The sequence below is a fragment of the Fusarium fujikuroi genome, chromosome FFUJ_chr05 (assembly GCF_900079805.1).
Source record: "Fusarium fujikuroi IMI 58289 draft genome, chromosome FFUJ_chr05".
NCBI classification, from domain to species: domain Eukaryota; kingdom Fungi; phylum Ascomycota; class Sordariomycetes; order Hypocreales; family Nectriaceae; genus Fusarium; species Fusarium fujikuroi.
In genome coordinates, this window is record NC_036626.1 from 4,362,415 (window position 1) to 4,386,862 (window position 24,448).

The 24,448-nt window shown below is 47.0% G+C and overlaps 10 protein-coding genes; 5 read left to right on the forward strand and 5 right to left on the reverse strand.

Moving 5' to 3' along the window:
- Positions 1-2,681: 2,681 nt before the first annotated feature.
- FFUJ_14308 (uncharacterized protein) lies at positions 2,682-5,435 on the forward strand (the record flags this gene model as incomplete). XM_023578475.1 has 2 exons in its annotated part: positions 2,682-5,284; positions 5,333-5,435. 2 exons carry the CDS (start codon positions 2,682-2,684, stop codon positions 5,433-5,435), a joined length of 2,706 nt encoding a protein of 901 aa, XP_023431279.1.
- Positions 5,436-5,771: 336 nt separating this feature from the next.
- Positions 5,772-7,868, reverse strand: FFUJ_14307 (related to heterokaryon incompatibility protein (het-6OR allele); the record flags this gene model as incomplete). Its single annotated transcript, XM_023578476.1, has 1 exon — positions 5,772-7,868. One exon carries the CDS (start codon positions 7,866-7,868, stop codon positions 5,772-5,774), a length of 2,097 nt encoding a protein of 698 aa, XP_023431280.1.
- A 514-nt stretch (positions 7,869-8,382) lies between these two features.
- Positions 8,383-10,150, reverse strand: FFUJ_14306 (related to HNM1-Choline permease; the record flags this gene model as incomplete). XM_023578477.1 has 5 exons in its annotated part: positions 8,383-8,555; positions 8,613-9,124; positions 9,171-9,498; positions 9,550-10,083; positions 10,141-10,150. 5 exons carry the CDS (start codon positions 10,148-10,150, stop codon positions 8,383-8,385), a joined length of 1,557 nt encoding a protein of 518 aa, XP_023431479.1.
- An 824-nt stretch (positions 10,151-10,974) lies between these two features.
- On the forward strand, positions 10,975-11,952 carry FFUJ_14305 (uncharacterized protein; the record flags this gene model as incomplete). Its single annotated transcript, XM_023578478.1, has 1 exon — positions 10,975-11,952. The coding sequence occupies one exon, from the start codon at positions 10,975-10,977 to the stop codon at positions 11,950-11,952; it is 978 nt and encodes a 325-aa protein (XP_023431281.1).
- An 88-nt stretch (positions 11,953-12,040) lies between these two features.
- On the reverse strand, positions 12,041-13,542 carry FFUJ_14304 (uncharacterized protein; the record flags this gene model as incomplete). XM_023578479.1 has 2 exons in its annotated part: positions 12,041-12,862; positions 12,913-13,542. The coding sequence occupies 2 exons, from the start codon at positions 13,540-13,542 to the stop codon at positions 12,041-12,043; spliced, it is 1,452 nt and encodes a 483-aa protein (XP_023431282.1).
- A 793-nt stretch (positions 13,543-14,335) lies between these two features.
- FFUJ_14303 (uncharacterized protein) lies at positions 14,336-16,451 on the forward strand (the record flags this gene model as incomplete). XM_023578480.1 has 7 exons in its annotated part: positions 14,336-14,445; positions 14,511-14,627; positions 14,678-15,007; positions 15,104-15,532; positions 15,588-15,808; positions 15,862-16,367; positions 16,422-16,451. 7 exons carry the CDS (start codon positions 14,336-14,338, stop codon positions 16,449-16,451), a joined length of 1,743 nt encoding a protein of 580 aa, XP_023431283.1.
- Positions 16,452-16,500: 49 nt separating this feature from the next.
- FFUJ_14302 (related to uracil permease) lies at positions 16,501-18,449 on the reverse strand (the record flags this gene model as incomplete). XM_023578481.1 has 5 exons in its annotated part: positions 16,501-17,036; positions 17,098-17,168; positions 17,237-17,755; positions 17,811-17,915; positions 18,007-18,449. 5 exons carry the CDS (start codon positions 18,447-18,449, stop codon positions 16,501-16,503), a joined length of 1,674 nt encoding a protein of 557 aa, XP_023431284.1.
- A 686-nt stretch (positions 18,450-19,135) lies between these two features.
- FFUJ_14301 (related to gibberellin 20-oxidase) lies at positions 19,136-20,270 on the forward strand (the record flags this gene model as incomplete). XM_023578482.1 has 2 exons in its annotated part: positions 19,136-19,538; positions 19,588-20,270. 2 exons carry the CDS (start codon positions 19,136-19,138, stop codon positions 20,268-20,270), a joined length of 1,086 nt encoding a protein of 361 aa, XP_023431285.1.
- Positions 20,271-20,829: 559 nt separating this feature from the next.
- Positions 20,830-21,260, forward strand: FFUJ_14300 (uncharacterized protein; the record flags this gene model as incomplete). XM_023578483.1 has 4 exons in its annotated part: positions 20,830-20,964; positions 21,021-21,143; positions 21,194-21,202; positions 21,255-21,260. 4 exons carry the CDS (start codon positions 20,830-20,832, stop codon positions 21,258-21,260), a joined length of 273 nt encoding a protein of 90 aa, XP_023431517.1.
- Positions 21,261-21,515: 255 nt separating this feature from the next.
- On the reverse strand, positions 21,516-24,007 carry FFUJ_14299 (uncharacterized protein; the record flags this gene model as incomplete). XM_023578485.1 has 2 exons in its annotated part: positions 21,516-23,484; positions 23,712-24,007. 2 exons carry the CDS (start codon positions 24,005-24,007, stop codon positions 21,516-21,518), a joined length of 2,265 nt encoding a protein of 754 aa, XP_023431286.1.
- Positions 24,008-24,448: the final 441 nt, after the last annotated feature.

Below are 24,448 nucleotides of genomic sequence, written 5' to 3' on the forward strand. Positions count from 1 at the left end.
ATATTTAATAAAATAGAAAAACTACCTAGAAAACGAAAATATATAGGAACTACTAAAACACTTAGTTAATGCCTAGGGACTCCTAAAGAAGTTCTATTAGAAATAAATAAAGGTAAAGTATTAAGGAAATTATCCCCTAACCTAAAAGTAGACTAGTTAATATTATTTAAAATATAATTAACTTAAAGGTCCTTTACTAAAGCACTCTTATATATATCTAATATAGATAATAAATTATCCTGCTGCTCCACCTCTTATAAACCTTAATAAGTAGCTTTAAAACGTTTCTCTTTTACCTAATTTTAAATCTTATAAATGCAGGATAAATAACTAGCAGCTTTAGTAAGGCGTGTTTATAAAGCTGCTATTTCTTTATAAAGCTTAAGAAAATCCTTACTTGCTTAATCTTTATTATTCTCTAATTTCTTTTCTTATTTTATTAATAATATTACTGTAAAATTAATAAAAACACTAAATTAGAAAAATATAAAATAACTTATATAAAGAAGTAATATAAGTGCTATTATAAGACTTCTTAGCCTGAATATACTTACTATAATATAAGGAATCTGCAGATATAAAATATTTTTTACTCTTGCCTATTTAAAAGCAATAAGTATATAGTATATTGGCTTTTTTATATATAAATTTAATAGAAAGTATAAGTATTTAAATTTTATAATCTTTCTGAGATATCTATTTAGAGATATAATTAGATATAATAAAATATAATAATAAAAGGTTTAAGTTAAGACTTACTAAAAGAAATATAATATTAGTTAAAATAATAGGCCTTAAGGGCAAGACTACCAGAGAGGGGAGATTATATTATAACCCTAATACTTATATTATATATATATAAGAGACCTATAAATTTACTTAATAAGGATATAACTGCCTAAACTAACTATTAGAAGGTATATCTAATAACAGATTAATCTAATATAGAACTAACTAATATTAGACTGATAGCAGTTTAGAAGTATATTGCGCCAGGACTGATAATAACCTTACTTACAGTTAGCCCTACTAGAAGATACTTTAGTATATAGAATATACCTATTTACACTTTTATAGACTCTAGCTTACTAGCTATTAATAAAACTTCTTTATATTAATTAAGCCTAATATGCATTAAATCTACTATTAAGAGATGTAATACTTTAATAATCGCTTAGTATTATGCCTTATGCAATCTGCTAATAATAAACCTAGCATGGCTTAGCTTTATCTACAGTTAGGAACTAACCGTCACACTTATAAAGAAGTAATAGAAGATTTTAAATAGTATAAAAAGGGTAGGTCTTTATAACCTTTTAGGTAAGAAGCCTAAATAAAGGTAAAATAAGGAAAATAGTAAGCTTATTAAAGAAAGGAAAAATAGCAGTATTAATTAGTAATAATATTAATAAAAAGTTTTAAGTTTAAAATTACTTCCTTTTATAAAGAAATATATAGAAAAAAGAAAAAATACTATTATTTAGGAAAATAGAGCTTTTACTTATAAATACTATATCTAATAATAGGTTTTTAATTAGTATAAAGTTTAATAACTTCTTTAGTATTTAAATTTACCTAATTTAAATACTATTAAGCCGGCCTGGCCTTAAATAAAGAAAATAATAATAAAAAAAGGTACCTTAAAGAATAGAAGTAAAGCTATTTATAAGTAATAGGCTATATAAAATAACCTTTTATAAAAAAAGATTTAAGCTTAAATAAAGCAAATTTCTATATATATTAGAAAAATTATAGGTTATAGTAATAGAAATAAATATATTAAAGGTAGGGATTATCTACTGTAAAACTAACTATTTTAAAGTATCTACTTTTTTTACTCTACTTAATGCATTTTAGTATCATACTAGTATAGGTAAGAACTTTTCGCGGCTGCCTCCATAAGACTCTTCTCATTCCGTGCCGTTATGCATTTCGCTTGTTGCCGATCTTTTGGCTGTGCCTCATAAGGCAATTGTCGGCAGATGTTTTCGCATACTTAGCAAGATATGAGATGTGTGCTGAGGTTTTAGGGTGCGCCACAGTGAGCGAAGGATTTACGGTTATCTGACATTGTCTAGATAGTGCGAATGAGTGCACTCTGCGACCATTGGAACAGTATAGAAAATTGTGCAAACCGTCAAATTGGTAGAGGTCTCCATTGATACAAATTATTTGACCAATATTCATTGACCGAGTAGGAAGATAGGCAAAGCCGCAAAGGATCACACTCTCCGACGGATCAACATGAGCGCTCCATCTCACCATCTCCATAACAGCAAAGCCGTACAGCATCCAATAAGCATAACTTTGCTCCGAGATAAAATTCTCGATGCAACATTAATATCGAAGATCAGCCTTGCCTTACCAGGTTCCAGATCCAACTCAATTTCGCCGAGTCCTTCCCGTTGCATTCTCAATGCACGGCCCCAAATCTCCCAACAAGGCTGAGCATCAGCAGCTCCACAACGTTTCATCTAAGTTAATGAAGCTGACTTGTTTCAAGGATCTCAAAATTAAGCTCCACTGCCAGCCATGACGGGTATATCCTCACGGTATGTTTATCCCATGAAAAGACATCCCATGCCTCTCCTCTACACTTGCTCTTTTGTTTTACGGACACTCTTTCATTCGTTTATGCTGGTATAGTCGTTCACTCTTTTATTTCCACATTCTCTACAATAATGCAGCAACCTTGGAAGTTGCGCGTTCTTGCGCTATGTCTTGCGACGTCGCTGTCGGGTGTTTCTGCGCAGGACTTTTCTACAACGACAGGTACTGAGACCTCAACGGACTTGGGACTCGTGGCGCCTTCAACCGAGGTTGCTCTACCGGAGACAACTTCTACTCAGGCGTTCGTTGACCAAGCTCCTTCGTCTGCTACCTCTGAAGCGCAAGTTGAGGTTCCTACTACTTCTGCGGATGAGGAGACAACTCAGATCAATGTTGCTCCTGCTTCAAGCGATGAGAGCAGTCGGGCAGTAGAGCCTACAACAAACATTGCTCCTCCAGCTGGAACGACAGAGTCTGTGAGTATTGGTGTTGAGACATCTTCTCAGCCCGAGCAGTTGCCTGATACTGCAACCACCAACAACAACATCCCCGTTAACACCGCCACTGGCCATCCGGTGTTTCCTAACCCTAACACCCAAGAGACGGAGCCTGGGACACAGTCCACTGACGCTGCTCCTGTGGACCAGACCCCAACAGAAGTTTCTGGTGCTCCTTCTGAGGCTACTACCGGTGCCACTGATGCTGCAACTGATGCCCGGCCCCCTGTTGACTCTACTGGGTTGACTGAGGCTATTGAGCCTACGACCGAGGCTGCTGAGCCTACAACCCAGGCCGCTGAGACAACCACTCAGCTCCCTCTCCCCGAGGCCACCACTGAGACCTCTGTGGCCGCCCAGCTTACAAGTGAAAAAGCTCCTGAGGCCTCGAGTGACTCTGCTCCTGCTCCTATCCTCGAGTCTACTACCGAGGTGAAGGCTCCTGAGGCTTCCACTTCTGACGAGGCTCAGGCCCCTGCCGAGTCCACCACCGAAAAGGCTGAGCCTACAACCGAAGAGAAGCCAGAACCCGAGCCTACCACTGAGTCCCAGGAGGCTGGTAAGCCTACCGCCCAGGCTCCTGGTCCCAAGCCCACGACTGAGGATGCTGGATCAAACGAGCCAACTACCAAGAACGAACCTGGTCAGACAGGTGCTCCCAGCGAGCCTGAGAAGACCACTGCCCCTCCAAAGCCTACCACCACTGAGGATGGCATCGTCACTGGTTCCAACGGCGCTGTAGTAACCTATATCCCTGAGCAAGATAAGGACTTCTCTGACTTTACTGGTACCACAACCACTACTGACGATGGTGGTGCAGCCATTGTCATCTTCCCCGGTGGTTGGTTCTGGAAGCCCTCTGGTAACCTCCCTGCTGGTATTCTACCTCCTCCTCCTGGTACCAACCCTGCCGGAGCTGGCGGTGGTACTCCTGGTGGCGGTGACGAAGGAGAAGGTGAGGACGATAAGAACGAGACCCAGAAGGAGGATGAAGAGCAGTCCACGAAGGAGGAGGAGAAGTCAACTGCTGAGCCCTCCACTGCTGAGACTACTGCCAAGACCACTGAGGCTACCACTACTACTGAGGCTTGCTCTGCTGTTGAGATCGAGGACTGTACCAGGACCATCTCTTACTACACCACTGATGGAACCGTCACTCACACTGAGTTTGGTGACTGCCCTACCGTCGCCAGCTGCGCAACTGGTACCCAAGCCACCTCCACTGAGACCGTGTCTGCCGAGGCGGAAGAAGGTGAGGAGCTCGACTTCGAAGAGCTGGAGAGCGATATTCCTGATGACTTTGACTCTGAGCCTGACGAGGAGACTGTCGAAGCCCTTGAGGATGCTTTGGATGAGGGACTTGGTGCTGGAGCGACCACCACTGAAGAGCCTACCGCTTCGTCTACTGGTACTGAGACCACCGGCGAGGCTACTTCCACCGAAGCTGGGACTACCAGTGATACCAAGACTGAGGAGACTTCTTCAGAGGCTACGACTGAGCGAACTACTACTATCCCCAGCACTCTTATCACAACTACCCGTAACACCGAGTCCTCCAACGAGTCTTCCGGTACGACTTCTGATGGCACTACTACCCAGCTCACATCTTCTGACATGATCGCCTCCACCACTGCCACAACCACGATGCGCACTTACTACCCCTGCGTTCCCCACGGCGGCCCTCGCGTCGAGACTCCCTACTGTAGCTGCGAGACCACCAGCGACGGCGAACAATACGTCGTCACAGCGCCCATGATCTCAGGCCAGTGCGCAGACTACACCGAGTTCCCCATGAGCTTGTACACCACTCCTCCCCCTGCGCCTGAGCCCACTGTCTTCAATGAGCCCTTTACCCGCACCGACGCTGGTACTGTTCTCGTTTACGAGTCCTACTCGCTTAGTTACTTCGCCGTCAACACCATCAAAGTCACTGCCACTGTCGGTCTTGGCGAAGCATCTACTGTGTCAACACCTCTCCCCACCGCTACGAACTGGAACGGTGATGGATCGAGTATCTGCAGCAGTGGTGATAAGAATGTTCGTAACGCGGTCGCTGGTGCTTGCGAAGCTGCATTGAATAAGTTTGAGGATGATACTGTGTATACTGACTATGTTTCGCGATATGAGCGCATGGGAAGTATTCTCAAGGTGCTCACGTTTGGAAAGGCTGGCTGCACGGTTCAGTTCTCTTGTGATGACTATGGTATTGGAATGAAGGGCAAAGATATCAAGGATCTGTAAGTTGACTCGATTCACCTGTGAGATAAATGCTGACTTTGTGATAGCCGCCGACAGCAAGATGGTTTGACACGTTGTGGCAACATTGACTTGTCCAACTCGTGCAAGATTCACATCGACTACTGTACAGAGTGTCACCATGACGGTTAGAGGAGATACGTAGTACATAATTATTGTAATAGCGAAATTCACACCGTCCTAGCTCTTAAGCATGAAGATTTAGTTTGTCGATCTCAAGAAAATTACTACAGTCCGGTGGTGCCGTAAAATTAGTCTGTCACCACTACTGCTTTGGCTATGGTCAGTCTATCTTGTAGAAGCAAGTTGTGTATAATAAGAAGGGTTATAGTCAAGCAAAAGTTAAAAGTTCTACTGAGAAAATAACTGAGATCATAACCTAACGAGGAAATAGGGTCAGAGATGGGTTATGTCACTCCTTTGATGGTTGTCTGGTTTCATTCTGCTAGTGATTCTTAGATAGGCGAATTATATAATCTCCAGTTGGACCCAATCGCTATCAACATGAATAGCCTCCCCATGCATAACACCATGAACATAAGTCTCGCCGATCAAACAGTACTGTGGACCCTTACTTCGCATAACCAGCGGCGTGGGACATCCGGAAACAACCCAGATTTCATCATCCACCATCGTAGACTCGAAAACACAGGCAAAATAACCTCCTTCCATTAACGCTGGCCGCCGGTTGAATAGAGTAGTACTGAGCAAGGAAGTCATAAACACCAAGTTCTTCTTCTTTGATTCTAGCCAAGCCATTCGCTGTTCGTATGCCCATAGTTTATCGTCTACGGTTTCGGGCAGGAAACCAAACCCACTGCAGAATGAGGCTAAGTACTTCCTCGTAGGGAAGGGACTTTGTTTCGGATGCTTGGCTTCTAGGGTATCCATAGCCTCCAAAGTCTGCAGAAAGGCCTTGACAGCATCGGTTCCTCCGGATTGGAACTCATCGCTGATTCTTTTAGCCATGATCATGAGTACCATATCTTGGAAATGTTTGGTCGTGGGAAGCTTGGCTGGGCGGTCGGATAAGTCCTGATCAAACACCAATGTTCGCCAGAATGCCTCCGCGAAGGGCTGGTTCGTGAAGGGGTATGTCTGCTCTGCGTCGACTAACATCGAAGCGCACTGAGCGAAGTTACCAGCGGAAACCATGGGTTTCAAAGACTCGCCCATAGCTTTAACGCGACCCAAGAGGAAGCCGCGAGTATGTAGAACCTTGTCGTCTATATGGAAGTCGACACCATACCTGGCTGAATCTATAGATTTCGACGCATCGAACTTACCCAAAGACTTAAAGTTTGGTCCAGCCATTGGGTTCAACGCCATTCTCGGGGGGTAATCTGGGACCCAGGACGGTAGACCTGTGGTCTCACGTAGAGCTGGGTCCTTGACAACACCCAGAAGAGCCAAACTCCCAGTCGCCTGCAGGATCTCCGTCGCCGCATTATAAAGCACAGTGGCTGTATCGAGACGATAATTCGGCTGGAGTCTCTGGGGAATGCTGTGAAGACCGTGAATGCTGACAACGCGACTGATTATACCTGCCAGTCCGTATATTGTATCGCGACGATCTCCGCAACCAAAACCGACCAGCCACATGAGCAGCTTGAGAAGAACAACGCCGACTATGCTCTCCTTTGTTTGACCGACAGCCATGGTATTCTCGACAATTCCAGCTGTAAAGTCGACTAAAGGTAAAACATCCCTCCACTCACTGTGGTCGCCTTTACACCATTCACGGACTACTTGAGTCCTCCCAGTCTGCATGAGATGCATATCTTCCAACACACGCACGTCTTTCCCTCCCGAGCCCAGTAGGTTGCCAATTCCCACGAGCAAGCCAGTTAGGTGCAAGAATAACGCGGTCGACCCGATTTTGTCAAACGGGACACTCATTTCATTACAAATGATATCGATCTGTCCCGCTAGAGCCACTTCCTGAATCACCCACTGTCTCCCAAACCAGCGGCAGCTAAAGAGCGTAACTAATGCATCGGCTTCGTCAAAGCTCAACGGGTCAAGTCCATAGGCCTCTTTCATTTCTTCCAGGTGATGGGTGTGGGGATATTTCTGCCCACGAACGATGGCTTTGCAAGCTGTGGACGCGACACAAGCTATGCGTTCTGCAACTTGGAGCCCTAGCTCAAGCTTAGCAAAGGGTTTTCCCAGCCAGATAACCACATGGTTGGCACCTCCGAAGATTCGATCCATGATGCCCACTTGAAGTTTGCCCTCCTGTGGATTGTTTTGGTTAATGCAGAGGGCGTCAATCCAGAAGAGCATCTGAGGATAAGAATGGTGGAGCTGGAAGAGAGCATCGTAAAGATTCGGTTTGACAGCGAATCTGGACCCGTTAAGGAGAATATGGCGTACGTCAGTGTCTGCGTAGAATACAGGATCATCCATATTGGGGGGGTTCCATGTATAAGAGAGTGCGTAGTATTCCGGACTGGTAGGACTGGAAATCTTGTGTTCGTTGAGGGTAAGAGAGAGTCGCTGATTGGAGTCAATGATAACAGAGACGAGACGGAAAGACTCGGTGCCAATAGACTGCGGATACATCTTGGGCTGTTACTCTTTCTGACACATCAACGATAATGACCCTCAGTCCTCTTGTAACAAACTGTGCAAGACATACAAAGGGAAGCTGTGAAGACCATGATGCCGAGTTTGCAAAGAGGGGTACTGAATCGTCAGCCGCACTGCATTGTCAGCCGCACCTCGATTCTGACTCTGACTATTGGCTCCGGAACTTCCCGCAACGATTATTCACTGCTGGACACGCGCGCCTGTTTGGTTGTCTATCTGACTGCAGACTGCTATCTGCACTATAGTCTTATTCTATTGCCATTAATCGGAGTTTGGATCAAGGGGTCTCCTAGATTATTCGAATAAAAGGATTTTACCTGGCGGACTTGTAAACGCAGTGAAGTTACGGAATTCGCGGTGGCGTGCGCCAACAGATAGCGGCTGAAATCCAGCACAGATCATATACCTCAATCGACTATCTCATTATTACACAGAGACCGTTATAGCTTTGCGTTTTTAGTATTCAGAGGGCTTTTACTTTAACTCATTATTTCTTAAGTAGATTTCCGATCTTCTGAGCGTCTTCAAAGCATGTATCTGGAGATATGCTCTGGCTTTGGATAAGCTCAACCCGAGGGCCTTGGTAGTGCTGTTTTGCAAATATGAACCAATTCGATACCGAGAACAGCAAGAGAACCAACAAAACGACACTGGCGTAGTCTTGTCTCCTATTAGTATGGTATCCAAAAGGGTATTAGGTACCATGAGGGGACTTACTCATGGACAGGGCTGATACGGGGAGGGAGCTGGGGAACACAAAAAACACAAGTTCGATAACAGCCGCAATAATAGTTCCAAAGTTGCAAATCCATCCAACAGGATCCGGAACTCGAAATCCACGGCATTGAGGAAGAAAGGTTGAGCTACGCTTCTGGTAGATCAGTAGGGCAGCCGGTAAAGCAAATGAGATCATTTGCAAGAGGAGGAATGAGCCAACAAGAGCATTGAAGGCTGCGGTAGAAGCCAAAAACAAGCACCCACAAAAGAATACCAGCACGGTGTTGAGTACAAGTGCATTGGAAGGGATCTCCCTGAGCTTTGGTGAGAGTTGAGAGAGGTGGTGTGAGAGGTAGAGTCCACGGTCTTTGGCGAATGCCCATATCAGGCGAGATGTCGTTTGCTGGATGGCGATGAGTACAAAGATAACGATGACCGTCAGCGAAACGAGAAAAGTCACTCCAGCAGCATCTGATCGCGTTGCGGCACGCCAAAGCTCAAAAATGGGCATTCTGTTAAGGTCAGTCATGAATCTCCACGGCTGATAGGTATACTTACGTAGCCGTAAGGAGGCCTTCCAGATCAGAGATACAGTACGCCATGGAAACAGCGAATGTGAACGCTGTGAGAAAGCCAATGCCTATTGTTGCCATAAGAGCGCGCGGAACCGTCTGCGACGCATTCAAGGTCTCCTCGGCAAGATGCAGGGCAGCGTCCAGACCGCCGTACATGTAGCAGGGCGTTACCAAGCTGGTCATAAATGCAACGCCATCATTCCAACCAGTCATGGTCTCGAAGTTGGTCCATACCCAGTCTGAAGATTGTTTTTTGCTTCGAGCTAAGCATGTTATGCATGTGACGAAGAAAGTTGACAGGGTAAGGACAACTGCATGGCTCTGTTAGAAAGAGGATACATAGTTGACGATCGTCGACTCACATGCACAGTCGTGGATCCAGTTTGTACGCTTGAGAAGAAACAAGTTATAAAAGAGTGAAAACAAGTTCAGTCCCTGATAGATGAGAAACAAATGCCATCGCTCCGGTTCATAGCCGTTAAGAAACTGAGGAAAACAAACCAGCAACTGGCTCCCGATGAGGGCCACGCTCGCAGCATTAATAGTCCATGACAGCGTTGATATCATGCCGCAGATATACGAAAACTGGCGGTTGTACCTTTCAGGAGCCAGGATGCTGGTGAAATGATACTGGCCTCCAGCAGTTGGGTATACACTGGCTAGTTCGGCGAGCGTTACAGCAGCGCAAGCATAGAAGACGCATGACACGAACGTCCCATAGATGAGACTGACTGTACTACCGGCTGCGAGAGCGGTGGATAAGCTTGCTGCGATGGCCACCCAACTGTTGGGGATGTTGAAAGCGATCGCGATGATACGGAGAGGGCCGATGTCGCGGCGAACTGGAGATATATCGGCTGCGGAAACATCAGTCGATGATTCTGGTTTCTGATTATCTGGGAATAGGTGTTAGGGGCGTGACTTGAATGTGTCAGTCGATCTCAACGACTTACCATTTGTCATGTTGCAAGAAGCAATGCGAGAACTTTGTGTGGATAAGTCAAGTAATAGAGTTTCCAACCTTCTTGTTAGTTGAATTGAAGTTCTCTCATCACTGCCAGGAACGACGAGATGTTATATTAATCGACGTTTCGTCGTTCTTGGCAGTATCATGCTTCACTCATATCTGACCAGAGATACGGGCGCCTTGAAACTAAAGACGACCGATTTGCGCTTATCGACTTTGATTTGGCTGGCTTTCAAAAAGACGCGCTTATCAAACTTTGATGTCATTGTGATCTGGATTAGTAGAGTGCGATCCCTTCTAGATGCAGGAAGCCAGAGCCCCGATCGGTTCTCAAAATGAGGGGATGGCAAACCCAATGAAATGCCTGATGTTAGCCATCCACGTGTGACGCAACGGCACTAATAACTCAAAGGAAATGGTTTGATTATCATTACACTGATACGCGCTTATCTTGCTCCGGATCAGTGGAAGCTGATAAGCAAGTCCCACGCCAGTGTCAGCCACCAATCCTCATTTGGGAAGCTTAAAATGACCAAAAAGACGCGCTTATCTTCAGATAGGACGGTGGCCCTGCTGTAAGTGACCAGCAAGGGATTGGCTGTCATACTTTGCGGTTTGCAGGTGAAAGACGCAGCATCTATGACATGGATTTACACGATCTGAGGACCATTATACAGCATGATAAATCAGTATGGTTTGTCTGCTCTTCACATATAAAAAGGAACATCAGGATCACTGGTTTCGCCGGTAGTAACAGAACTATTCCATCGAGACCCAAGAGAGACCATTTCACATTACTCTAAAGCAATCATCGTCCATCATGGCCCCTTCCATCAGTGAAGACCTCACATCTCGGGTGGACTGTATCCCTGTTTCAAAGTACGGTGATGACCGATCCCGCCCCGTCCCATTAGTCAAAATCTTTGACATTGTGACCGCCGAATCTCAAGCTGTCACCCGAGCCATTATTGAGGCAGGTGGCTGTATTATTCGAAACGCTGTGTCTGCAGAGAACCTTGCTGTGATAGAGGCAGATACCAGGAAGTTCATACAAACAGACGGAGAATGGACTGGAGAGTTCTTCCCCAAAGAGACAAAGCGAGTGATGGGACTGGCTGGCAAATCAACCATCTACATGAAGACCATTGCCATGAATCCTCTTGCTCGAGCAGTCGCCGACAATCTTCTGACATCCACGCACAGCTGTTGGATCGGGTCAGAGTGGAAGACCTTCGTCAGCAAGCCTCAGTTGAACAACACGGTCATCTTCAGCATTGCGCCGGGAGCCAGAGATCAGGACCTTCATAGAGACGACATGATCCACCATCACGCCGTCAAGCGCCGCATGGCATCTGAGTACAAGATCGGTGACGATACAGGGCTTGGCTTTTTTGTTGCCGGAAAGAAGACGACTCGTGCCAATGGTGCGACCCGCTTTATCCCTGGTTCTCACCTCTGGGATCCTGCGACGCCCCCGGACGAGAAGCTATCATTCTACGCTGAACTTCAACCGGGAGATGCGTTCTTGTTTCTCTCAAGTTGTTATCATGGAGGATCGGCCAACGCCACCACTGATGAGGAAAGGCTGATGTACAGCTGCTTCTATACCAAGAGCTTCTTGAGGCAGGAAGAGAATCAGTATCTTGTTGCGCCGGCTAAAAAGATGCTGGAGACCTATGATGATGATACGTTGGAGCTTATGGGTTACGGACTGAGCCCTCCGTTCCTGGGATGGGTTGATGCAATGCATCCGCTGGACTACTTGCGGGGAGAGAAGTCATTCCGGGACTTGTACTAAGTCAATTTACACAGATCAGGCAGTGGCCAGGTTAGGTAGTCAGAATATGAGAGTAGTTATAAGGTATCAGACAGACTGGTTTTGAGTATCACCCTACACACATGGTAATCCCACATTCCTTCAAGACCTTTTCCAGCCCGTAAGATCCATAATAGCTATCATCAAAAGCCATCTTTTCCCAAAGGAGCCTGAGCGGATGTAGCGTGTTGTCAACAGCCCTCATGTCAAAGGTCGAGTTCAATATAATGTCTGAAAGTTGGTCTCGCTGTCTCGGGCACCTCATGTATGACCCGGCTGTCAGTATCGGCCACATAACGGTCGTCCAGGATGGGGACTCATATGACATCTTAGCAAAGACTTCCAAGAAGCGACCGAGACATGATTCAACTGCCGCGTAAAGCTCCGAGTTGGTAGTATCAGGTCCTTGGAAGGAAGACTCCAGAAAGATAAGACAGGCTTCACGATATAGCTGGCCTGCATATTCAAAGTCCTCGGTGAAATACCTCTGTGTTGGTCGCCAGACTTTTAGCTCTCCCAGGATCGATTCATATTGCTGGTGGGATGCTTGTGAAGGAGCGATCCCCTCTTCGATCCGTAACTTGGCCAGGTCGCATATCATAGGAATTGTTTCGTAGACAAGGTGAGAGCAGCCAAAAAGGCATCCGTAGAAATTTGACCCTTTATTCAGAAGTGCCAGTGAAGGCAGCGATAAGGTTTGACTCATCTCAGGATCGAAACGAGCAGAGCGCAATGTTATGTTGGAGACGGTGGCGAGGTACGCGTATTGCTCTGCCAAGAAGCCAAACAAGCTCGGATCATGATCTTTGAGGTTTTCTTTGACTGTTTGAAACATGAACTTGCTCGCTTCTAGATGGTGATACAATGCACCGCTGGTGTTGACATCGATGGTCTGCGACAAGTCAGCGTCGTGGTTTTGCCATGACCAGAAAGTTAGCTAACCTCGAACCAGCAGAGGGCTAGGGCTGTAGCCAGCAGCGCAGTCTGATCGCGTATATGAAGAGCCTTCCACCGTGTCACAGCATGTTTCATTGCTCGAAGCACAATCGCATAATGAGAGGCGCATATCTCAGCCATGTCTGGCCTCCTGTACAGTAAGTGAGAAGCACTTATGGCAAGGATAGCATGCTGCATTATAGTGCTACCAAAAGCGATTTTGAGATTGCAAGAGAGGAACGGATTCTCAGGGTATGTTCTTCCAGCCATTCGCTTTGCTGTGACGTGGAGAAAATGTTCGAAGAGATACCGATTCGTACCCTTGCGGAGTTGGGCGGGCACAATTATCGGGCTTGTGGCGACTGGGAAGATTGCTCGAGAAGATAGTTGCTTGTCGGTTTTTGTTGTTGTTTCTCTACAGTCTGGCTGAGGAGTCCCACGATCACGAATCGCGTCTGCCGTCGGAGACTTGGAGCTCAATGGAGCGGACCATTGGCAGATCAGATGGTTTCTATCGCACCCAAGGCAGATCGGTCTAGACTCATCACACTTCTTTCGCCGTTGACGACATGGTATACAGCCCGTTTTGCTTCGCAAGCCGGAGCCCCTTGCTCCTGGTCTAGGTCGATAAGTCATTCTAGGAAGAACCTACGGGTGCGCGCGATGGAGTCAGTGACCTATAGCCAGCACTGGGTTAGGTAGAGATTCATTTGAATTCTGGATGATCTTGAGGGGTATCAGGGAGTGCCGCCTTATTGTACAAGCCACCTTAAGTGCTGGTCCAAAGCTGGGCGATAAGGGGAGATAACGGAGTGTGCGGAGAAGGCTCTTTACTTATTACAGCTAGTTAGTAATTCAGTTCATTCCCTCTATTGGATCTAAGTATAATATATTAAATGACAAAGATGTCAGCATTAATATAAAATTAAAAAACGTTCAAAAATCCTTCTTAAATTTTCGTCGGCGTTTGTTCCATTAAGCGGTGGATTCAGAAGGAGTCATCCGTTGGTTGCTGGTGTTGGTGTTGGTGTTGGCTAGAGCTGGGCCCTGTCTGGATGGCCGCTCAGCTTGCCTGCTTTTCGAAAGCTACTGAACACCTGGTAAGGGTTCACAAATTGACATTAACTACGGAGTACGTCGATGCCCTGTAAAAGGCGGGGTTGCCGTATATAATTGCCTTAGCCGGGGCAATCAAGTCGGGAGGTTCAGGCTTTAGAACAAGAGCTAGCAAACAAGTTTAGTTAGTTGCAGGCACTAAACAGATAGCGGCTTAAGTTCGGAATATCTGAAATACCTCTTTTGAGGCAAGTTATCTACGCCCCAATCTCTCATCTCTTCTTACCTTGCTGTAACTGTAGCTTCACATATACACTACTAAAGCAGTATTTAAACTGACTTGTCCACTCTCTGAAATACCCTTTCCGCAGAAATGCCTCAGCACCGTCGCCGAGTAGTGTCCTGCCCAACGTGTCGCCGTCTCAAGACGCGGTGTGAAGTGCCAAGCGGCTCAGCTGTCTGTAGCCGTTGCAAAGTCTTGAGGTCAGCCGTTTACAACAATCTGACGGTCATATGGATCAACTTAAATGTGCTAAGATACAATGCAGAATACCTTGTGAGCTTCCCTTTGATGCGCATCGGGTCACCCAGACCTCCAAAGGGGCCGAGGGCTCCATCACCAGGAGTCCTCCTCGGCTTGTTCAAGCATGCGGCTGTGAAGAAAGGTATGAGACTCAACCATCTGCTTATGAAATCTTGTCTAATTTCTACTCAGGCTTACTGCGCTTGAGGCTGAACTGAAAGACCTGCGCTGTGCAGTGCGTGAGCTTAGCCAAAACACAACCTGTCGCGCACCACAAACCGCACCGAGTGAACAGCATATCACGGGCTCGGTCCCCAAATCAGTAGTTGTATCTCATCCAGGAGCTGAGGATCAAACATCCGCAACTCGTGTTGATCCACCAGTTGCTCCAGTCCATGTAATTCGAAAGATGTACACCTGGATCAATGGTAACCCTGAAACGCCAAAGGACGTCGTCGAGCTACCCGAGTCGATCGCAGCTCAATTGGCTTCAAATAGACTGGGCCTGCGTCTTATTGAAACGTAAGAGTAGTTGCCTGTACGGCGAGCTAATTTGGGAACCTGCTCAATTACATTCAACTAGCTTAAACCTCTGAACTCAGCTAATGCATGCGTTAGATCTAAGAAAAGTATCCCACGACTGCACTTCCTACAGGGAACCATTGACAAAGCTCTCAGTGGAGAATATAACCTTCTCTCTGTGACCTGCTTGCTAGCAGGCATGCAAACTAACTTTTTCATCATCAGCAAGGACCTTCATACGTCGCTTTACAGCGTCCTCAAGTCTGAGCTCGCCAAGCTCTCGCTCGAGTCTCCTCTTAAGCTGCCGTCCCTCTACGCGATGCTTCTAACCTGTCTTCTAAACTTGAACCTCGGCTACTCTGATAGCTTTATCGACGCCTGGCTCTTGAGCGGCTCGCTGATCCTACACCTTATGCTCTTGTTGGATTTTCCTGTTCTGCAGCAAGCGACTCCCTCGTTACTTTATACCGAGGATGATAGGCATCGGATACTGACGTGGAATGCTGCATGCCTCCAACATCTCAAGTATGTCGTTACAGTCATCATCCAATGCATATGAAGCTACTAACTAGCATGCCAGATTCACAATCGGTGTAGGGAAGCTGTCGGCTGTGCGAATGGACCTGGCGGCACATTATATTGACTTAGTTAAGCACGCAGACGGTTTCAACGAATTGGACAAGGAAGTGGTCGCCGAACTCGAGCTTTTCATATTGCTATATCGAGGCATTGTTGAGGAGCATGTCTCAGTTAATCAGCTTCAAAGCAACCTCACACAATGGCATAATACTAATGCAAAGCGTAGGTTAATACTGCAACTACTCAGACTCGTGCGTGCATCTAACGAAGTGCAGTGCTTAATCTTGATGATAGCCTAGAGTTAAAGTTTGCTCTCTCGACATTCAGTTTACTTGCCAACAGATGGGAGTTGTCCCAACTACAGAAGGAAGACATCAACAACGTCCGCGAGAATGCTGTGTATGGCCAGCACATCGAGTCCATACTAGAACACAGCCACCACGTCATACGGCTCTCAAGGGACATGATTAGGCAGAAGAAGATCATCCACACTTTCGACTTCCTTATGGGCGCTTATGCGCACGTCACGCTGGTCGAGTTCTCGGACCACCTCGAGGACATCGATGAGACGTTTCGTCTAATGGAGGAAGTGCAAAATCTGCGAAAGGATACATATGTTGTCGAACCGGTCTCTATCTGGGCTATGAACATGATGAGAAAAAGAGTGTTTGATGCGGCGCGACCAGAGGTGGACACACAAACCCAAATTTTGCCTGGTCTTGATGTCTGGTGGCCGCCTTTCGAAGCTTTAAGTACTAGGATGGAGTATACGTCAACAGAAGTAAGCGAGCAAGATCAATAGTTGGGTTATTATAGTCTGGACACCATTGTCCAGGTCCCCGATGACGAGATGGATCATTCATGACTTAAAAATAACAAGAGATATTCAATTGAGATTAAGGCCTAATTATGGCTCAAAACTTCTCCATGGCAGATTTCTGAGCGTTACCCATCTCCTGATCCCCAGAGGCAGCATCAGACGAGTCAATCACGACATTGACAAAGGTACCATCATGAGTCTCCACAAAGTCCTTGGGCTCCTTCCAGCCCGAGACCTTTGGAATATTCTTACTCGGGAAGACTGTGTTTATGAGCCAAAAGCTTCCAAACGCCAGAAATAGTCCTACGGGATACGCAACATAGTAGAACCGCTGAATGCCCAGTGGTGCGCTGACACCCATTTGGTAAAGGAATCCATAGAAGTTGGGTGCAATGGCAATTAAATAGACTACGAACGCTCTGAGATTGAAGCCGTGGAAGAAGTGGTAGGTAGAGTCCTTGTGGCCAGAATAAAGCATGGGAATGTCGAAGACGCCGCGCCTGAGGAGGTAGTAGTCGCAGATGAGAATGCCTGTGATGGCGCTGAGGAAGATCTGATACGAGCTGAGGAAGTTGATGAAGACGGCCGCAGATGAAAGCAGGTACCATGGGCAAATGGCGTACGAGATGACTACAGGAGAAGCAATTAGTCAGTGGCTAGTCAGGCATGATGAAACACGAGCGATACGTACTTGCACAGATAAAGAAGCCACGCTTCACCGTGATGTATTTGGGCATGAGGGCTGCGATGTCGTTTCCGGCGCTGTAAAGATTAAAGGGTCAGCTGTAAGTTCCAGGGTCTCTGGAAGACAAAGATTGGGCTAAACTTACGGAATGGAGTTCTCGAAAATAGCGGAGAACACAGTTGAGTAAACATAAGCAAACGAGATCAATGCACATCCCGCGCGGTTCGCAGATGTATGACGATCGCCCTGCATAAGCATGTCAAGAGTTGTAAGCGGGTTCCAGATGACCTCGCCAAAGATACCCTTGCTAGCAGCCGCGATCAAATTGCCAAACACACCGACCAAGAAGTTGGACATCGGGAAGCTGAACACCTGACCAGCAATGACGTCGCTTGGCTTAGAGGCATATCGTTGCAGATCAGATGCATTGGAGATGAAGGTGCCGCAACTGGCGAGACCCAGAAAGAAGAACTTCAGGATCAACCAGGACTTTTCAGAGCCTTTGACGGTTGATGGCTCAGTCAATGTCTTGCGGACGCTGCCGGACTGTGATAGTGTCCAAGCTACGAAGGCAATGGTGGCGGCGAAGTAGACAGCGACTTTGATATGAACGAGCTTTCTCATGCGGGGGACGGGGACGAAGAGAAAGGCGCAGTTGATAAGCCTGAGATGGAACAGTGAGGTTAGCAGATACTCTTATGTGAGCGATAGGAACATACCAGTAGAGGAAGAAGCAGAGCATCTGTGCCGAGTTGAGGGCGGATTTGGAGCCCATGATGTCGGGAATATTGGCGATGGAGGGAAATATGGCATGAAGAAAGACACTGCAAATAGCAAAATGATCAGCTACAAACCAAAGAGGTGCTGGTCGGCCAAAGATTGTCTTGATCCGACTGTTGGTTGAAGTAAACTTACTATAGACACTGCGCTCCCTGCACAGCATTCACACCATTCCAAACAATCGACATAACAGCCCGATTAAACGTCGGCCACAGCGCACCCCAAGTCCCAAAGCTCGCTCGACACGCAACAGGAAAGGGTATTCTGTAGAGGGCACCAGCGCGACCATTCAGCGCCATGAGACAACCAGCGAGTAACTGGCCGCCGAGCGAACATGCCAGAGCTTCCCACATACTCAGACCAGCAGACTGGCCGGTAGAGGCTGCATACAGGTTACTGACGTTCGCTGTGGCGGCAAACCAAAAGGCAGAGTATGTGATGGATGTCCAGGTGCGGTCCTTAACGGGCGTTGGGCGGATGGAGTCATTGTCGAGAAAATCAGCTGGCTCGGTTGTTCCGTCTGCGCAGTGCTTTTTGACGAGGAGACGGTCGTGGGCTTTGGAGAGGAGTGAAGCCATATTTTCTCCAACGTTGTGTTGTAAAAAGGGATCGACTTTGAGCAGTTGTAAATGGAAGACCAGGGTTGATGTTTATAGAATGCAGCATATCAACTTTGGACCAACCACAAGCATGGGATCTAGAATTGATAAGGTCGGATCTATACGACCTGATCCTATTGGCGCTGATGCCATGTCCGACGGTCGCCGGTCAGGGTAGTTACACTAGTGACGCTGTTATCTGTGCCCGCAAAAGATAGCCACGAGTATCAGATTGCAGAGCCAGTGCCCGCCCTGTGTAGCCAATACAATCGCGAGTTCTGTGGGTCACAACTGGGAACTGTAAGCGATAGGGGAACGGGGAACTCCGCCACGGATGGCCCCGTCGGCAGTTATGGGTCCCCATCTCCGACGGTCTCCGTCTTGTGCCTAACCTACAGTTGATCAAATATTGCGCAACTTGCACGACTCTCCTACCTCAAACAATCGAGTGTTATCTTATATCAAGTCGCCAATTCCAGCTCTGTTACTTATATTAGTGCTCTGAAAATTAATAGCGGAGCTAACAACAGTGAAGTTCTCAGTGCTGAGTCGAGCTCTTAGCCATCATTCGTCGTTAATCTTCCCCACTTTGAGCTACCATCATTTTTTGGCAACCTCGCCTCGTTATCTTCAGTATACAATCTCTGAGTTCAAGAGTAACAACCATGGCTACTACCACAATCGAGGCCACAGCCCCCGTCTCGGCGTTTACAACGGTGCAGCTGATGACACCGGACGGGCCTGTTTCCCGCCGTGTACGCTGTGGGGCGCCCCGTACCCCGACCCTGGATGAAATGCCCGTCATCGACCTCAGCTCACTTGATGGGGATGCGGCCGCGCGCAAGGCCATCGCCACCAAAATCAAAGCTGCTGCTGAGAACACTGGCTTCTTTTACGTATCCAACCACGGAATTCCTAAGGAATTGATTGAGCAAGCCCTCGAACAGATCAAGACCTTTTTCAATCAAGAGCAAGAATTCAAGGACCGGGTCTCGTTTGACAAGGCGGGCAAGTTCTGTGGTTATCACGGTGTTGGAAGCACGCAGATTAATAACCAGGAAACCAGAGGTAGGCAAGTCGACCAGCCATACATCTCAATTTACTTACGCTGTTGTAGACAAGAAGGAGACTTTCTCTATGCGATATGATACTCGCATCGACCAAACCCATAACTGTGTCGATGACATCAATGCCAACTTCTCATCCACAGATTATGTCTGGGACAGGACAGGCCATCTCACAAACTTCCGCCCTGTACTTACCGAGTTCTATCAAAAGCGACTAGCCCTCGCCCGTAAACTCATCCGTTTATTCGCCCTGGCTCTCGACCTACCCGAGGACTACTTCGACTCCATCATCACCACTCCCGGCGCTGACGCAGTGCACATTCACTACCCCGGCAACGACGGCAGCACCGAAGATGTCGATGTGGGTATTGGCTCCCATACGGACATCCAGTGCGTGACTCTGCTCTGGCAGGACATGTCTGGTGGGCTGCAGGTCCTCTCGGCAGATGACGAGTGGCTCGACGCACGGCCAATTGAAGGGACCCTGGTCATCAACATAGGCGACTTTCTGCAGAGGCTTTCGAACAACCGGTTCAAATCCACGGTGCATCGCGTGTATAATCGGCAAAAGACCTCCCGCTACGCCATGCCTTTCTTTCTCGGGTTCAACCCGGACGCGGTCTGTGAGGTCGTACCGACGTGTGTTGACGATGAGCATCCTCCTCTCTATGAGCCGATTTCATGTGGCAAGGCAAGTCGTACTCCACATCCGTGTCCAAAGTACGCAGACTAATTGCTTGCAGTGGCGTGAGTCTCGTCTGAAGCTAGCTGAGACTCCGGACAAAAAGGGAGTATGATGAACAGCAGCTATACAGGATTCGAACAGACTTCGTTCAGCTGAATAAAGTTTACGGACAGCTCATTTATGAGCTCGTATAAGTGGACACTAAAAAAGGTTAACTATGCACAGTTAATATCCCTCACGTGGACTGACTCATGGAAACTCATTGCATTGCTAGTCCTACAACATAAACAAGCTGCCAAAGTTCTTTTCATCATTTATGCTTTCTGACGATGCTGGCTAAGTTACTTAAGTGGGGTTGAGAAATAACTGGCAATGTCCCTAAATTGACATATGTGGCCCCTTTCCCTACCCTGCAAACTTTATGATCCATCCGAAGACACAGCGTCGACGACTTGTTTTAATAGCGGTGAGAAAATACTAATAAAGCTCTATGTCTTCTCTCTTGGTATAAATAAGCAGTGCTCCAACGGACCAACCCATCCGACCTGCATCCCTCTTGTTTTTTATTACTTGACTCTACTACATACTCCTTCCCGTTACCGCCGCAATGAAGCTCGCCAGTCTTATTATTGTCTGCCTCCCCGCCGTGTCGGCCAATTATCCCTGGTGGACAAACAGCGGTTGGTCCAAGCCCGCCGATCACGTCAGCGGTGACTGTGCTGCAGATGCCCAATACTTCTGTGTATGTTAATTGTACAGCATCATTGAGCTTTTTGAACGTGGTTAACCGTATGCAAGGGCACCATATCTGGCACGAGGGGCGAGAACCCGGAACCAAATGCGTTCCCTATCAGGCGCTATACTTGCTCCAATGCAGACACTCTAGGACGAGGATGCAACTGGCAGGGTGCCGTTGGAGTTGTAAGTTATTACTCACGCAACTGGAAAAATAATTACTAACTATTAAACAGATCCTCTGCGTTAGTATAAGGCGTCTTAAGGAGATAAAGTATATGACTAACCCGCCTTTAGTGTTAAATATTATTTGAGAGCATCGTCCTCTACAGCGTCAGTTGCTAGCTTTAATACATGACAGAATTATAGAACTTTACTGCTATCAAGGCAACTAAGCCATTACTTACTGTTATAGTTGCCAGCTGGAGAGCTGGGACAATGCAAATAGCAAGTAAAGGATATAGTCGATTTAGCTCTTGAAAGGTTATTAAAAGTATAGTATATTAGCAGGAAGCATTAGTACTACTTTGTACACATGCCTGACAAAGTATAATACAATTATGTTTCCTTAAAGTCCATGTATGCGTTGGCTGCTGATAATTGTTTCTCAACTTTTGAATTCCCTGATGGGACCTCCAAGAATTGATTTACATGCGTCTGTAGTCTCTCATCGCCAGGGGCTGGAAGACCTCTTTGATCAGATTCACAGTTCTTCTCTCCAGCTTTACACAACGTGGAAGCCGTAGTTGAAGCATTGGGTCTGTTTCCGGTAACTAACACAGCACCCCTATAACTCTGTGGTGGGGTCTGGTAGGCAGATTGTGCCTTGCTGCTCTCTGAGGTCCTATCAACACTGAATGTACCACCAGTCGATGACAGTCTATTTTGGGGCATCATGCTTGGCGATGGAGCAGGCCTTTCAAAGCCATAACCTTGGCCGTTCATCATTCCTTGAGGCGGCCCAAATTGTCGCGATCGGCCGTTCTGATATTCTCTCTCTCTTTGACGCTGCCTCTGGGCTTCCATAGCAGCGGCTCGGTCTGGAGCGTATGAATATGCCCTGGGGTCGACTGGAACCTGATGGACAGATGAAGAATAATGATTATGCTGCCTATCATCCATATCTCGACGCATGGTCATTCCATTGAAGATTTGATCTCTGAGAACCTCATTGACAGCATACGCGAGTTCTTGTATGAGTTCTGGATGTGCATGCATCCGGGTTCCGATATATTCTTCTTGATATGGCTGCCAGGTACTGTAACCTTGAGATTGATTTCTAATCCGGCCTCGAGACGGTGAAGAGGGATGGGGAAAGAAATCAGCTTGGCTATTTCGATAAAACCTGCTGTTTTGTGGACTCCATTCTTCTGGGGATTGGGAGGGATCTGATGCACAGGGTACAGAAGGCAGCCTAACCCCGTGGCTCAAGTTGGCATTAGAGGGAGGATATCCTGTTCTTGGCGATTGAGAGGGTGCAGGACTACATAATGCGGCGTCGCGAGTGTGGTGGCCATTAAGGCCTGGTTGCCAGGTTTGTGGTGGTTCGTATCCGTTCATCAGCTGGGTTTCAGGTTGACTGCAAGACAGTTCCTTCTGATTTTGTGTACCTGTCTGATAAGGCCATACTGGTGGGTATATCGAAAGTCGTTGTTCGAAATCCCTCATCAACTCGTCGACCTTGTCCATCATCTTCTTCTTTAACCTCATCTCAATCTCACTCTCAAGCTTTTCCCGAGACCTTCTTTCTTGTTCCTCGGCCTTTCTTTCCACCTCGATTTTTGTTCTGATCTCGCTTTCCATAACCCTAGCTTGGTGTTGTTCCCGAACCCTCATACTCTCTTGTTCCCTTCTTTCCTTTTCAACTCTCTCCCATGCTGCCGCTTCAGCCTCCTTTTTAATCCTCTCCATTTCACGTTTCGTATCTTCCTGAGCCTTTTGCAGTGCTTCCCATCGGAGTTGGAACGCAACTTCAGTATCTTGACGAATCTTGTCCTCTTTTTTCTTCTGCTCTTCCTCTGTTTTTGCCTTCTCTTCTATAATTCTATACGCTTCCAGTTCGGCTTTGAGCTGCATTATTTCTGGATCATCCGCGGGTCGGAGACGTTGCGGAAATGGCGTTGAGCGACCAGGGGCCGCACCCTGGCTATAGTAGTTACTGTGTGAATTCATTTTGCTCGACGTGTCAGGAAGTTGGGTACGATGTGAAGGAAGGAAATCAGGGACAACAGGATGTTTACTATCGTCAGCCGGGTATTCTCCTCGGTCCAACGTCGCCCTCTCAGTGGTAGATGCCTCTGTAGGACGATATGAAGTATTAGTTGGTAAGGTTGATCGGCTGACGAACGGACGGCGTGTCAACGGCTGGCCAAGCGGACTCGGGGCTCTCGCCGAGCTACCAAGGTATGTGGAGGTGCCTTGGTGGAACTGGATGCTGCTGGCCCGCCTTGATTGTGACTTCTGATGAGAATCTGGTCGCTGAGTAGTCGGAGAGGGAGAAGCGAGAGACTCGACTTCTAAACTTTCACTGGGTCCAGGTTCAGAATAATGATCTCTCGACTTGGATTGATTCAGATGGATGTGAATCTGGGGCTGTTTCCCTTTTTTTCCCGTGACATCATCAAAGCTCAGAGTTAATGGCAAACATAGCGTTCAGGGCCGGCTACTGAGCCTCTTAGAACAGTGGGAGGCTGATCTCAAGCTGAGATTGTGTTACAGAAAAAAGGAAAGGAGCATCCAATTCTTATTCCACACTGCAGCTCTCGTTTATCAGAGCTAGTTGTCTCAGTCTGATCAATCTGTGGTGCATAAGGCTTTGTGATTTTCCCCGCCTGGTCCTGTTTGCGAAATGGCTCATAGGCCACGCTCAGAGCCACTTTGCTGACACCCTCCCTATGTAGCATGTACCAGATAAGCGCCCCGCTCCTTGGCCTGTATGTAGTAAGGTGGGGAAATATAACAAAGGGTAGGGTTGGTGCATGAAAAATTGTCTCGTATGGCCTGCTGCCTAAAGTACCTCTCAATGGTGATGAGAGTGGCTGGTCCTGCATGAGCTGATCATGCACGAACCTCTCTTTAGAAACCAGGTGTTCAGACAAGATGGTGTGGTGCTCAGCCTGATTTTCTAGAGGAAATAATATGTGAAATAGGTAAGATCAGGCACCTGGGCTTATCAAATTCTGAGATTGCGTGTGTTGGCACAACAAACTGACAACTAGCCCGTTGGATTCATGGCTCATCCAATTCTTGGAAACCAATACCGAGCGGAAGGGGGTAAGCAGTACAATGCGACCGGAGAACAACATAACCACAGCTACTTAGGTAAGTCAGAGCTACTACCGGAATGACAGACCTAACCATCATCAACTTCAGTCACCCATCATCACTACCCGGACGGGAAACACACACCAGATTCCTTAGATAGTACGGTTTAATCATAAGTTGCCTATAGCCTCTAACTTCCGGTAGGAGTATCAGCTATCTGTGGTTGG